The sequence below is a fragment of the Manduca sexta genome, chromosome 22 (assembly GCF_014839805.1).
Source record: "Manduca sexta isolate Smith_Timp_Sample1 chromosome 22, JHU_Msex_v1.0, whole genome shotgun sequence".
Lineage (NCBI taxonomy): Eukaryota > Metazoa > Arthropoda > Insecta > Lepidoptera > Sphingidae > Manduca > Manduca sexta.
The window spans coordinates 14,531,993-14,548,248 of NC_051136.1; the positions used below are offsets into that span (position 1 = coordinate 14,531,993).

General features: G+C 34.4%; 1 protein-coding gene across 1 annotated transcript; it reads left to right on the forward strand.

The window, feature by feature from the left end:
* Positions 1 to 461: 461 nt before the first annotated feature.
* LOC119190203 (nose resistant to fluoxetine protein 6-like) lies at positions 462 to 16,249 on the forward strand (the record flags this gene model as incomplete). The annotated part of the gene is given in 11 exon segments (XM_037441523.1): positions 462 to 631; positions 5,874 to 6,067; positions 9,326 to 9,608; positions 9,878 to 10,041; positions 11,388 to 11,556; positions 11,926 to 12,039; positions 13,189 to 13,283; positions 13,696 to 13,901; positions 14,202 to 14,344; positions 15,425 to 15,536; positions 15,878 to 16,249. Coding segments are annotated over 11 exon segments (1,736 nt in total), but the record flags the coding sequence as incomplete, so codon positions are not given.
* Between the last annotated feature and the right edge of the window lie 7 nt (positions 16,250 to 16,256).

The window sequence follows — 16,256 nt, forward strand, 5'->3', positions numbered from 1 at the left end:
GGATCGGATGCTTCCTTTAAACTCACGTAAACGTTTGTGAAAGGTAATATGGAAATGGAACATTAAATCTCCTTTGATAAGTTTTTCGACTTTTATAACTATTAATCAGTTAACTATTCATAGTATGTCTCCCAGAAGTAGTACTACAATTTGCCGCATTTATTTACAATCTATGTGATAATGTTGCCATATCAAGCTTAAATGCCAACCATGGCCACTCACGGGTGTAATGTAATGTATTAACAACTGTTACAAAATCAAAAACCTATACATATTTTGATTGAATTAGTGGTGAGACATATGACGTCACCGATTTTACGGCCAAGTCCGCTGCTATTACATCAAAGACGATCTCTGACGTTAACTTACCAAAATCGAAAGCATTTTACGACTCTTTTAGTTAGCTATACTATACGTTGAATCAGCTAGTGCGTCATTAATAGCTAATATTTTCTTTTCAGTGTTCGATGCGTCAGCCAAGTCCCCACAAGGTCTTCTATTTGGCTCCTCGTACCATCTTGGTAATTTCGACGAATGCATCGCTATTCAAGACCCTGGGGATAATGGAGTCACCATCGAGGGACAGTACTGCCTTGCGACTATCAACTGGCAACATGAAGAGGAGAAGAAGGTAAATACATATACCTATTAATAATGAGTGTTGGAAATTAAAGGGAACTTTGTAGTATTCTGGACCGTTATAACAAAGAAATATCTATTTACTTTTCATACACCAGGATATACAAATCTTATTGTATTGCCTCTTCGATTAGTGAAGATTGGCAGACAGCATATTATTGTTTTCTTTTATTCTTTACACGGCGAAATACTTCTACAGCGCTTGCAATCCCCGCCCATTAGTTACTACGATATGACTAACCAAATGAATATTGCAAATTTTGTTTTTGTTTTCTATTCTTATAAGCTTAAAAGATAAAACACAAATCAAGGTACCTTCGATAGGTAATACACAAGTGTACACACACAAACACAATATTAGAATGGTTATTTCGATTCGTTTATTAACAAAACCACGTAACGCAGTACAAACGTTGGTGAAATGTATGTAAATAGCCATGTATACAAACAGATTTGTAACTTTGTAATTGATCCCGTTGAGCCAATTTACGACTTTCGCCCCCATGCAATTTACTTCGCGCATTATGTAAAGGCAATTCAAACTTCCCCATCTTAACAAACACGTGTACCGAACAAAGTTCAGGAGATCGATGCCCTGCATTATGGCCGAGTCGAAGTTCCATGCTAATTGAATCGGTTGTCTTTACTTCCTTTCTCATGAGTTGGTGGTTTGCTCAAACGCTTTGTTTAGTTATATATGGGTGTTTAGCTTTGTTGTGTTAGTTTAGTGATTATTCTGTTTGTAATCCAACGCATAAGCTTATTAAATTGTAAAATTTATTTGGATTCTTATTCGAATCAAACATGGGTAAGTAAACATTAAGAAATTACAAATTTTGGATATTTGATTATATAGTGGATGTGGAACGAGATATTTTTAATATTGACAGATAGTATACTTGTTTATAGAACTTTAGTATAATTAGATAGATTGATTAACTAGTATTAATATTTTGAAAACTATTACAATTCACAGTTCCAGGTTGCCATTAAAAGTTAGTTTAAATACATTTCTTCACATCAATTCTAAAGACTCAAAATGCAATCAACGACACGAAAATTTTCATTTACCAAATTTCTATGAATTGTATTGAAATAAATATGTAAGGCTTCGTCAATTAGGTGCCAATTTCCACACGTAACGTCCGCATAGTGTAAGCGGTTACCGCGCCTTATAAGCAGTGTTACGTAAATCGACAATGTCATGTTTGTCGTCTGTATATTGGTAAGCTTCCAAGTGAATGGATGCTATTGTTTCTTTGGGACTGCATTGAGGCGTCGTTTGATCGGTCTAGAGTATTGCTATCGATCCTGATTTTAGGTCTTGGACTCAAAACATTTATTTTACGATTTTGATTAGTTTTTTTTTGACCGGAGAGTTATAAATTCGTCCCCGTAATAAAACAGAAAATAGAGATAAGAGACCTTACAGGTTCAATTGAGTTCGATGCATGGAGATTGTTCGCAATAATTCTATGGATTTAAATAAATAATGACGTCTCTAAAATATTGGATGATCCTTCTGAAAACCGCAATGTCCGTCTTATCGGAACACGTTAGTGCACACTCATTGGGTTTTGGGGAAATAGATTCTAAACTTCATAATTTTCTGTACAAAGTACCACAGTACTTTGTATTTATGGAGATGGCCTGACTTTTATGAAATCTAACACTTACTTACACATGTCACATTTCTCTATGGTGTTACATTGCGGAGTATATAATGCAACTCATCCGCATCATCACGAGGCGATAATACTTAAAGTAACTAAATATGATTTTTGTGGACATTTATATTTGTATTTAATACTGTATTAGCAGTATCTGAAGATATATTTTGTTTTAAGTGCTAATGAGTTGTTAATAGGAGATACGTACTTTGAACTTGCGTTTACGTCACACGTTCAAAATTTCGATTTGCTAATTTAATCAAGTTAGGTATTATGAAGTATCAATTTTAGGAATTTGATCATTTGATTTTAGGACCTTTTTAAATATGTTTATGTATGACATGTTTTTCAATTGGTAAAGACCAAAATGATCACTGCCATTAATATTATAATTTACCAGCAATTTGATAATTTATTTTTTACTTTAAACCATTTAACGTAAGCAATAAAGTGGTAGAACGATGATTAGTTTCAAGACGTTTTAATACTTAATATTGGCAAAAGATCGCGTTCTACTAACTTCTTAGTAGCGTAGTGGTATGGCTTGCGTGGTACCACCACCGCTGTGAGGTCCCAGATTCGAATCTGGGCTCGGGGAACATGATATTGGGTTTTTCTGCTCAGTATCAGCGCTGAGCTTGGAATTTATACTCGATATATAGCAATAGACCCGTCCTCTATCAATCATGGGATAGAACACACATCTATCTTTATTATTACTGTATATTGATCAAAATGTGAATATATAAATATAACAATACCAGTCCTATAAAATAATGTCCTATTACTATGTACGAGCCTCCTCTAGTACTGAAAGGGCCTTATCCACCACGTTGAACTAATGCGGGTTAAAAAATTTCTTCACATATCCCTCGAAATTCTTTATGGAGAATTTCTCAGGTATGCAGGTTGCCACACTATGTTTTCCTTCACCATTAAAGCAACCGACAATCCACTAAAAATGTGGTATTTTTTGTGTATATTCATGTCCTTGGGCAGTCTACAAATTATGCTAATTATCATTGTTTTGTCGACATCATACGCTTTTTATCTGTCTCGTACGTACTTTTTCTATTTTGGTGTTTTTGCATTATTTCTTTTAAAGAATGTTTTTAGATGTTTATTACTTTGCACGTCGCCTCTAAATCTTTTGTGTGGGTAGTCAACTAAAAGTTGAAATGAGTTTTGCAAATAAGAGCTATTTTTGGGTAAAAGATATATAGATAATATATCCTTTGTGACCTCAATAGTCTAGGTACAGATAATTCTTAAATCAAACCTACAAATCCTTTCAGTTTTATGACAGGACTCATTCAACGCATGTATAAAAGTAACCTCCGCATTTTATTCGGCTTAAATTTCAAGTTCAAGAAATTATAGTTCGTGTTACCTGTTTCTTTAATTAGTTTGAGCATATATAAAAATTCAATTTTAGTTGATATCCCAAAACAACGAACAACTTTTGGTGTCTCAATATTCTCATGTTTGCGGATCAGACAATTGATTTTTTCAAGCAGGGTTCATACCATCGGCTTGTGTTGCCGCTGGCACATAGCCTATAATATATAGCCTAGGAAAACTTAGTAAGTTCGTCCAATAACTAGGCATGGTAAGACTTAAATTACTTTCGTGGTGATAAACGCAAAGCGGTACCAGTTACCACAAAATGGATTGTAATCCAAAATTTTGGGTGTAGTTGTTACCGACGGGTGTAGACGTTTATCAGGCGCGTTGTTTGTGTTATTACCACTCACACAGCTATTTCAGTGTACACACTAGAAACGTCTATATCTACCTTAGAAAGACCCTTGCGCTTCTAAAGCCCTTATGAGGCGCAGGTCTTACATAATTTTTTGGCTCTTACCTATAGCTCCCGCCCTTAGAGAAAATCCGTAGCTATGTCAATGGTCATCATAATCATACAAAGGTGGCACGGGTCTAGAGATTCCTATGAGTCATTAAAATGTAAACGACATATCTATTCTGGGCTTTTTGAACTTGCCCGAGCTACGTGAGATAATGTGGTGAATTAATAATTCCATGTCAGTACTCATCGCTGATGTCGGTTGCCGATTGTCGCTTTCTGTGGTTGTTTTTCCCAATACAAATATTTATTTTCGACTACAGACGACGGGACGCTTCCGCAATTGTGGTTGAAAAGGTGTTATATCTTGCGAATTGTCATAATTTGCTTAAACGCCTACTAATATTTCCAACGAAATTAGTAAAATCAAACAATTTTGACATGAGTAATATTTAAATGAAAAATTTTGTCATTCAAGTTCCCCATGATGAATTTGTACCGTTATAATAATGTTAATTTGAATACTTGAATATGTCGTAACTTCCTCAAAAGTATTAATAGACTAGAGCGATTGTAATTAATTAACTATCGAGATAAATGTTGCTGGTTTGATCTGATTTGTCTGACTTTTAAATATTTAATTGTGAAGTAATAATGTATTCGTGATCAATTATATGATACTATATTATATTCTTGCCTGCCTTGGTGGCGTAGTTGTATTGCATGACCGGTACAATAGTGCTCTGAGGTTCTGGGTTCGAATCCCGGGTCGGGCCAAGTGATATTTGGGTTTTTCTGCTCAGTATCAGCCCGGAGTCTGGAATTTGTGCCCGATATGGCGATAGGTTCGCCCCTATCACATCATGGGACGGAACATACTTGGCGAAAAGTGCCCTTCGGGGATAAATGCGTGATGTTATGTATGTATGTTATATTCTTATCACTAAATAAAAATTGCTAGTGGAGGTTAATTTTTGTTGATAGCCAGATAGGCATCAAATTCTAGTCACGTAGGATCGATTCCTGGATAGAGATCTATCAGTTTAGTGCTGAATATAAATCCTGTTTGCTTCATGAATATTAAAATTTTGGTTAGTACTCTTCGTTCGTTCCTTATTCACATATTTTTCTATGGCAAATTGATGGGGTGGACTTAATGTGAAGGATAGTTTTGTCCAGCTTCCTTCCTTGGAATACCAGCACAATGTTTTTAGTACTAGTGATCGTCGAAGAGTCGAATTTGAAATATTCGTAATATATACTATCCATAAATTTTATTTTTTTGCACACCTTTAAATAAACATAAATTTTGCCAAATCTCACACTCCTCCGTGCGCGCAACGTGCATAAAGCTTTGCACGATGAGTCATTAAATTTAAATTTAAGCTATTATAAACAAACAAAGAACATATCCAATCACACCAATTTGTGTGATCGGAGTGGGCCTCATACTTTGAGCTTTAATGTGGGCAGCATAAATAGCTTTTCGTCCATTCCAGTATCGGAAGAGGCTAAGGGTTTATTAAAAAAATATTTTGATTTTATAAAAATTTAGTAGGCATGGATAAAAGTGGACGTACAGAGCGACATAGTCGTGAAATAACGACCAAGCTCCTTAAATAAAAAAAATCACACCAATCACTAATTATTTCATTCAAAATATTGTCTGATCATACGTCGTTTATAAACTGCGTATACTGCACGAGTTACGAAGAAATCTTACCTCAACCTTAACTTAATACTAATTATATTAATTCCAGGTTCGAACCGGGCGCGGTGAGACGTTGCGTTGGGCGGTTTGCGTTCCCAATGGCTGCAACGCTAACTCCGTCCAGAGCTTTGTAAGCAGCGTCCTTTCTTACACGGTTGGGAAGAACACTGGAGTTGATGTCACCGAAAGAGACTGTTATACCAGAAGACCTATGTCCATCACTAATTTGGATGTCGGATTTTTGTAAGTCATAAAGTTCTGTTCTATTAGATTTCTTTAGTAATAATATTCAGCCCATGTATGATTTTCTTGTTGAGTTCGGCTGATACCGCTTTCGTCCACTAATCTGTTTTAGTGCAGGTAAATAGTCATTGTCTATCTGCTAGATTTTCATGGTGAAGTTTACTTTTAAACCTGTGTTTAATGAACCATTCATACTATGTAACTTAGAAAAATCTGTAGTATCTTGGGGATGAGATAAAACATACGACTTCCGTCTAGAGTCCGTATCATACCCTACCAAGGCATCGCAATGAGCTCTTTTAAGTAGATAAGGTGTGCGGGAAATACAAGCCTTTATTTGGCTGAATTCTATTCGTGATGTTTATGGTCAGGACCGTTCACTTACAAATTCCTGGTTATATTGACGCTAGTACTTGATCGATTGGAAAAATTCTAAAGAAGTAGAGTATTCATCATCAATCAATCAGCCTATTGCTGTCTATTACTGAACGTAGGCCCCCCTAAGTGAGCGGCAACCGTTCTGGCCTTGAGCAGCCTGCATCCATCCGCTACTCACCGTCTTTTTCACCAAACTTAAATATGTTTTAATTTTGAAAAAGTCTATGATGGCAAATTAAGTTCTTTTACGATTATTTACAATAGCTATGGCGTGGGCTACGCCCGCGTGAAACTGTTTTTCCGGGATAACTTTCATGCGAGCGAAGCCTCGAGCAGAAGCTAGTTCATCATAAATTGTTTGCCACTTGTCTTTCCCCATTTCAATACAGAGCGTTTTACAGTTATCCAGCAGTAGTAGTTTACTATGCTCTTATAAATTATTTAACAAAAACGAATATAAAACATAGAACCTGGTCATTGTCAGCTCAAAATCTCTACATAATCATATTTATACTGTCTAAACAAAACCAGGTCATAATTTACGCATCTTTTATTAAGAAGTTTCTAAAGATGACAGACCATTGTTTATAATACAAAAAAGCGTCGGAGTTTTTTTATTCTACTTTAAAAACGTTGCATAAATCACGAGCCAGCTGGCCGACTGTATGATATATCTTCATTTTTCAAGGGATTTCGGTGGTATAATCGTCTGGGGCATTGTGACGTAGAGACGAAAATCCGCTACATTTTGAATGTAATTACTGCGAGTGTGAATTTTCGTAGATTGTGATAAACGATCCCAGTCTAATTTTGTTTTGATGGTTATTTAATATTTTCGTTGAAGATATACGTTATTGCATTTACATATTTATGTATTTGTTAATAGCCTGTATTATTCTTTTTTAATAGAAGTTGTTTATCTTTATTTGGTGACGTGAAACATTTGTTATAAATGAATTATACACCCTCTTCTATAACCGCTTTTAAATTTATGTTACTCTATTTAAAAACATCTAATTAAGTTCTAAGTAATCTAGAGATTTTAAAATTAGAATAATCATTTAAAGATATAAATATCGTACGTTTTAACTCGAATAATCTTTGAGTGTTTCTACCATTTTAACAACTATTTGTTTTTATTACTGAGAAATGGAATTCGGTAACTAAGCTACAAACTCCACGGTTCATCCTAAACCAGTAATGTTATACCAACATTTGAAACTTGTTCTTCGTCAGAGATTTGTACAAGAGGTCAGTTACTAACAATAACGCCCGTTTTGTTATACATTTAATGGAGGTTCCGACAATAGTGAAATTAAAAACCATTAACAGGGTAGTTTAAAAACGCTCCCTTGGTCCAGTAGAAATGTATGATTGTAGAATGGATTCGATTCTCAGGTCGGGAAATACTTTGTGCAAGTTTTTTAACACTTTAAAGGGGATGATATCGTGCTGGCGCTGGTCGTGAAAATTAACTCAAATATTTCTGCAAAATATTTTCTGGAATATTTCCTCGACCTCATTCTATACTAGTATAAGGAGATAGAAGGATAGAAACAGAAGTCAGGACTATATTGTGAGACTGTTGGGTTTCACTAAAACTCCATTAATTGAAAATAACTTCTCTTATAATACGCAAAGATACACACAGGAATAAACACACTTGTTCCAAGAAGCTCCTCAGCCACTTTTGACGTATTATGATTGATGTTATATTCGGTAGATAATGTTTCTTTTTCATTAATACTTCTGATAAGTTATTTGGAATATTTTAGGAAAATTGTATAGGGTATCAAAGACAATAAAGTTATCAGTATATAGTCCTATGAAGCATTAATTTATTAGCAAGAAACTGTACGTCTGTCGCATTGGTATAAGAATTTTAAGTCAGCATGGCTAGTCGAGAATGAAGTGTCATTAAAGTCTTACCCCCTTATTCATAAACGTTTTTTATCTAAGGACGGAGTAAAGCTGTGATAACAAGCCTGTTTCTCAGTGCCCAACGGCACCGAGAAATAGACATAGAGCCGTTGTGATTGGTTATTATTGTTGTATTTCAATATTAGCCAATCACAACGGCCCTACGTCTATGCACTGCGAAGACTGCCATGCCGTCAGCACTGAGAAACAGACTTGTTATCACAGCCTTACTCGGTCGTTAGATAAAAAACGTTTATGAATAAGGGGGTTTGGTTAAAACATTTTGAGGAATCTCACATACCTAAAAAGTTTTCTATAAGAATTTGCGGGTATGAGAAGTCTGCCAAACCGCACTAGGCCTGTGTCGTGGTCTAAAGCCGTGCCCAGCAGTGAGACATTATACAATACAGAGCTGGTATTATGATTATTAAAGTCCTTAAGTACTTAATTTAATGTGAGTTTTAGTGTTGGATAGTTATTTGAGGTCTCAATTAGAACCTCTGATTAACTTAAGACGTAATTAGATCTTTGCTTTATGCATATTAGTCCGACCTACAACGTTGTCGGTGAGTTAATTTCAAATCATAGTTACACTATGAATGGCTTAAAAACTTATAGATTTTCACGCAAATATAATTCATTTTATTTGCAAGATTTACAAAAGATTTATTTGGTTTAAAGTGGGTTTAAGATGGTTAAATATGCTTCATGAATATAAAGAATAATGTATTGGAAAGTTTTGCTCAGATTTCCATACTTCGGCATGTGTTTTCTGCATTAATCCGTTTTATATACGGGTGTTGGATGACTTAATTTTGTTTAGGGAGTTAAAATCGTCTGTGAATATTTTATTTTGTAGTTAAAAATACAGTATGATCACTTCGTCTAACTTTACGATTGGGAATATTTGTGAAATATATTAAGGTATAGCCAAATAAATATAAAATTATTTTTTTACAGATCTTTGATCCTGGTGTTCATGGCTATTTTATTCCTAAGCACACTGTTCGAGATTGTCACCGTTTACATGGGAAAGAAGAAGGAATCTGCTATCAAAGATCTTATCATCTCCTTCTCCGTCATTAATAATGTAAAGAAGATCATCTCCACCAAGCAAAATTCGAGTCTTGGGCTGGAGTGTGTTAATGGCATCAAGGCTTTGGCCATGATCTTCATCTTGGCCGGTCATGCTTGTCTTTTTATTGCCAGTGGACCTGTAATGGATGCTGCTGCTTGGGATCGGGTAATATATCATTTATAATATAAAATACATTTTTTTTAATTTAACATCTTCTTCTTCTTTTACCTTTAATTAATTTATACTTGATGAGTTCAGGATAGTCTTGATGTGTTAATTTAATTATGTATGTAAGTTTAAAAATTTTATATGCTTTTCTAAACTAATTGATGGAATCAGTATTGACATTACAACTAACTACAATATACAACAATACATCTTCCATTCTTCACATGTTATCTGTAGTCAAAACGAAACTATTGTTTTTATTGCAGTTAGTTCGGGATCCAGTGAATGGATTCATGTTGAACAATGCATTGTTGGTGGATACGTTCCTTTTGCTCAGCGCTTTCCTGTTCAGTCGACTTCTACTTCTAGAACTGGACAAGAGACGAGGAAGGCTTAATGTTATACCTATTCTAGTCTTTAGATATATAAGGTAAGAATCTTTTGTATTTTATGCGACTGTTTTGTTGCTCAGATATAGGACGACACAATATATCGACTGCGGTCATTAAAGCATCGTTATTGGAAGAAATACCGTAGTATTATAGAAAAGGTTTTATCTTATATAGCTGAATAGTCTAACATTAAATAGCTACCATGATCTGCTGACGTCACAACTGAAAAGCAAAATAAACAATATAAAACATCAACAACTACGAAATAAAAAAAAATCAATCCAGAATATAAAATACAATTTAGAGATGCAAAACACTCCATTGCTCCGGGCGCTGTTCGCCATTACCAGTCGAATTGTACTATACTGCAATTGATAATACAGTTCCAAACTTATCTTTAACTAAAGCGTTGAATTCCACCGAGACTCGGCAACGTGATGCGATTGTGTCTAGTATTGTGCTCGTTTTAAGGACATCGTTGCTTTAGTTATCTTAGTTTGCAATGGCGATGTCTGAGTAGACTGAAAAAAATACGATAGTACTAAGCAATGTTTAAATTTCCTTGATGGATCACTTTTTTAAAAAGTATTTTGTTTAGTATTCAATTTGTCTAAATGAAATCCTTTAAATGATGAGACGCGCTTGCCGTACGTCTGATGGTAAGCGAAACGACCGCTCATAAACAGTAAAACACCATTCAACACCTTGTATTACAAAGTATTGTTTGGTATTCCACTGTACTCGCCATCCTAAGGCATGAGATGTTAAGTCAAATCCAAATTTTCGAAGATTATCGAGTGTTAACAACAGAGAAGTTTACTACTATGCTTAAAAATGTGAGATGGTCATTTCTACTTATATTTTATAAATAATATAGGAATACTGAGAATTATGCTTATGTATTAACAATTTCAATAAAAAAATTGTATACAATATTTTTTTCAAAAAAAATCGCAAAGTCATAACAATTTGAGCTAACATCGTGTGTATTTTCGTAGATTTCGTGGATATATTCGTAGATGTTACGTAAATATTGTATATTGTAATTTTATATGTCGACTGTTCGACATCAAGAATAGTTAATAAGGTTGGTTGTAGATATAAGATGATACTCGTGTTAAATGTTTCTTCCTTATTTTTAAACGAGTTATCAAAAGGCCTAAGAACAAGTTCCATCGAAAATATTAATTAAAAATTCAAATATTTGACTTTTTTAAGACATAAAAATCGATTTACCAAGGTTAAATAAGTAATTAAATAATTTAAAAAGAGCACTTATTACTGACAATTTGGATTTCCTCACTGGACAAGTTAATTTTTATTGTATGTCGTATTTAGGGGAAGCATATGAGTGATAATAAAGAACATATTATCTTTCTTCTAGGGTAACTCCATCTTACTTAGTGGTGATGCTGTTCTACATGACATGGTTTCCCAAGATGGGAGAGGGCCCGTTATGGGAAGATCGTTTGTTGCTCGAACAGGAGCGTTGCATGACCTCATGGTGGACGAATATTCTTTACATTAACAACTATGTGAACACTGATAAAATGGTAAGTCAAAACTGGAACAGATGTTGCGAAAATTTTTAATAACTTTAATTAAAGGAGCATTTATTTTTATGTTACTGTAGGTATTTGTGTATGGTTTATTAATATAGCATAGATACACAATAATATACCGATCAATGTAACTAGCTTAAAAAGTAACATAAATTAAGTAAAATTTGTAACCAGGTCTATGAAATTATAGAGTCTCTTTATTAACACTGGATTATTTGGTGAACCATGAACTGCAACATGTTTGTCAAAATAATGTTTGCCAGAATTAACATTTTATGATACAACACTTGCAAAAAGGCTAATTATAATCAAGAATTTTAAGTAACACATGTACTTATATTATTAAAACATCTTTTTCAGTGTATGTTCCAATCCTGGTATCTATCAGTCGATACGCAGCTGTTCTTCGTCGCTCCCATATTCATCTACAGCGTTTGGAGCTTTAGATATGCGAAGAAGTGTCATGACTGCATCGTAGATTAATGTAACTTAGAGTTTTATGATGTGTATTTGTAAATCGTATCTTAAATAAAGGTGGCTACCGACTAAAGAACTACAAAAAAGTCTCAATTTACCCACTACATCGGGTACACCCGGGTGACATAAAAAAATATATTTTTTCCAGGCAGTTGTGTTCTAAATGTGATAACAAGCACTGGCTTCTAATTGATATAATATTATTATCCATAAACTATTAATGTTTCCTAGTTAATCTTAAAAATCATTTCAATTACAGTCGTATTTCATTTAACTGAAAGCTCGTTGATGATCAAAACAGTTCACAAGTGATCACAAATCGAAAACCATTTATGCTGTTTGATGTAGCGGTATTTGATTAGTAGCAATTTTGGGAATTACATGAATATGGAGCGTATTATAATCGGTTGAATGGTGTTCCATGTTATACCATTTAAAGTTTGCATAGAATTATATTTGTAATTGTAAAACTACATTGAATTGTTGCACATAAAATAACGTCTTAATAATTGTTTTATAAGTTAAACTAATATAAAAAAATTGGAAAGTTTTTAATTAGTAAAATCATAAACTGGTGAACTAATTTGCATATTTGACATATAGAACAAGTCCTAGATTAACGTATCAACAAATTTTCTCAAAAAAGTGCATAATGGTACGTTTATTTTAGAAAACGATTTAACACGGGCTTAGCCGCAAGCAAAATCAAATTTTATATAATAGTAGGGCATAACCGCAAGACACTTTTGTTTTCAATAAATGGTAACTGATGATTTGGTAGCATAATTCTATAGAAATTGATTTAACTGAATGTGATAGTCTAGCGGTTGTTCTTTTCTAAAGAAATTTGTTAGATTAATTCAGTTTAATAATATAATAATAATAACACCAGCCGTGTATTATATACTGCCCACTGGTGAGCACAGGCCTTCTCTACTACTGAGAGAGTATAGGCCTTAGTCCACAACGCGGAGGTAGTGAATATTGGTAGACTTCACATACCCTCAAAATACTTTTTGTAGTAAAAAAGTAAGTTTCCTCACCATATTTTTCTTCACCGTTAAAAGAGGTCAGGTTGAAAAAGACGTATTTCATTAATTCTCGTTTGTTACAGAGAATTCACAGACACGTGTCTAATTCTTTATTTTAAAAGAAGCGCACATCAAGACGCACATGAAAATGATAACTTATTTCTTGGGATTGTTGACTGGATACGTGCTACATCGGATTCAATCAGAAAAGTAAGTATTCATTATGTATTTCTTACATATAACAAGAGCTAGTTAGGTTTTGCTATGCAGAACAATATTTTGATGATCCAGATTTTTTCTAATAATTTCAATATTTACCATTTCTAATGATAATAATTATGCAGTAAGAAGAAGAATTACAACACTGGTTGAGGTTTAGTTTCGATAAAAAAATTGTAATCTTTGAATTGATTTTGACGTAATTATTATCATTCGAACATAGAATGCGAATAAAATATAATATTATCAATAACCGTTATCAATACTGGCAATTGTATGATGACCCTCGCCATCCTGTGACATCGAATGCGAAGTTTTAATCAGAATCTATTTCGATACTGACACAATCATTAATTTCCCTACTGTCTAATTCCTTAAGTTTGATAATTTATTTTACTTTCAGCTACCAGTTGTCTGCTACGCTGAAGTCCTTCGGGTGGACGATCAGCACCATTCTCGGCGCAGTGACCACCTTCTCTGTCAGCATATTCTACCAAGAATGGTACCAGTACAGCAGTCTTGAAGCAGCCGCTTACATCTCCCTGCATAAAGTCGCCTGGGGCATCGCCAATGGATGGTTGATCATCGCCTGTGCCACTGGCAATGGTGGTAAGTTCTTTACCCAATTCTTTAACTTCTATATGGGATTTGGCGAACTATGCCTTTCACGCATGTAGTAGAAAGGAATTGACGTTTACATTGAATTAAAAACAGGGATTCAGTCATCATTATTATCTGCCGATAACAGTAAATGGCTGGACAGAGGTCTGCTTAATACGCGCCACTTTATTGTCTCTGGCTTGTCGAAACCTATGACCTTCAGTAAATTGTCATTCCAACCAGCTGGAGGCTTGCTACACAACGCTTGCCGATTCAGTATACTTTTCTAATTTCTGAATAATTTTTTAGGTATTCTTGGCAAGTTGTTATCCTGGAAATTCTTAGCTCCGATGTCCAGGCTAACCTTCTGCGCTTATCTGGTCAACGGTATTGTCGAGTTGTACTACGTTGGACAGTTAAGGCATCCGATGCATATCACATTCTTTACTGTGGTAAGTTTGAAAATTTCATCACGCCATCGATGTTAATGGTCTAGGTTTAAGGTCTTGGTATGGTTACCTTCTAGAATAAAATAAAGCTCCTTCCGAGAGACGTTGGCTTACATTACAGAAAAAAAGCTCATTACAGAAGATAATGTTTTAGTCAACATTTAGGCGAGTTACACAGATCTAGTGATAGGAAAATGGTATAGTAATAGAAAAGGAAAACATGTTTAAGATCTACTTTAAAGAATGCGGAACTAGCTATTAGGCCTTGGCAACCTCAGTGCTAAAAAGTAGAAATCGGATATTTTTTGTTATATTTAATTTATATATTTGGCGCCGTAAGCACTTAATGCTTTTAGTGGCAGGTGTATGGTCTTATTTAATTTCACGAAGATTCGAATAAATACTTGCGTAATAACCCTAAACTATACAAAATTTGTTTTGTATTCGTTACTTGATTCTTTGGCGCCAAGAGGAAGCCGCTTCTTGTTAATTAGAGAGCATCCGTTTCCTTAACGAAAACTTTCTATATCTTGTATCGGGTAGAATAGGAAGCTCCCTGTAATTAGGGTCTTTGACGAAGTTTATTTTTGCTTGTAAAATACAGTCACGTATTTCACGAACGAGAAATAATGTTTAGACCGTATATTAGATGTATTCAAGACTTTACGGCTAGAAAATTGAGACCAGCCATAATTTTTTTTTTATTTAAATTGAATGATGTCCCATAAACAAATGTAAAACCATACAGAACTGTGTATTACAAAGTACGTGACACTCTACTACGCTCGGCATGAGATCTACTAAGTTTGGTCTCATGTTTAATAGTTACGCTAGCTACAAAATCCTTCAAATCAGAACATAACAGTGCATTAACACTGCCTCTTGGCGGTAAAATAAATATTGCTGTGGTAATGATTCAGACTGCACCTCGTATACGAACGAATTAGTTTATCAGTACTGGATCTTATTTGATGTTTTTGCTAAAGAATTACATATCTCTTATTAGACTATAAATAATTTATTCCAAAAGGTATGGTGCGGGTTGGGTCAAGAGATTATTTAACCTGAATTGCATTTTTTTAGGCGGCGTCGGCGATCTCCCATATAATATTGACATTCGTCCTTGCCATGATGCTGTGTATAACATTCGAGTCGCCGTTACATGGGATAGAAAAAATACTGCTAAAAATGTTCGGTAAGTTATTTTGATTCCAATAATAAGGAGTAATAAAGTTTCTAATCCAAGCAAGCATCTACATGTTTGTTTGGATTAGATAAATCTACATTTACTATTGCTGTTTAGATTAAACATAGAAGAAGCCTTAGTAATCGGAGCGTTAATTTAGATTTATTGTTTTGTTTTAAGACTTTTTGTGTCAATATTAAATTATAATTATATATACTTGTAAAAGGTACCTATTACGCCTTCTCAAAACGGATCCTAAAGGACGTGGCAGCATATTATTTTTGAGTCGACTTCTCCCTTACATTTCGAGTTTGACCGTAAAATATTTAATGCATTAATTTTCATTGCAGCCGGACCAAAAAGAGACAGCGATAGTAGCAGAACCGATTCTGGAGAATCATCGAGAAATACTAGTCAATCCAAACTAGATTCATAGCGTTTTTAAATGTAGATATTGACGAAACGATACGTGTGTTAGTTATATTATCAGGTGCTATCAACTAGTTGGTTGACTAGTTGACCAATTCTCTGCAAGTCGATCAACCAGTTCGTATACTGCACTTGCATTATTTAGGTTCGTCCTGTCTTGGGATGGACCGTACATGCAGAATAGTGGATAATTTGGTTGCATCTTCGGGGATATAAGGCGTTTTTTGAGCCTGCCTACATAATGATTTCATGTCTTTACGCGAATGTTAGACTTTCTACTAAATACAATTGTAAATATTG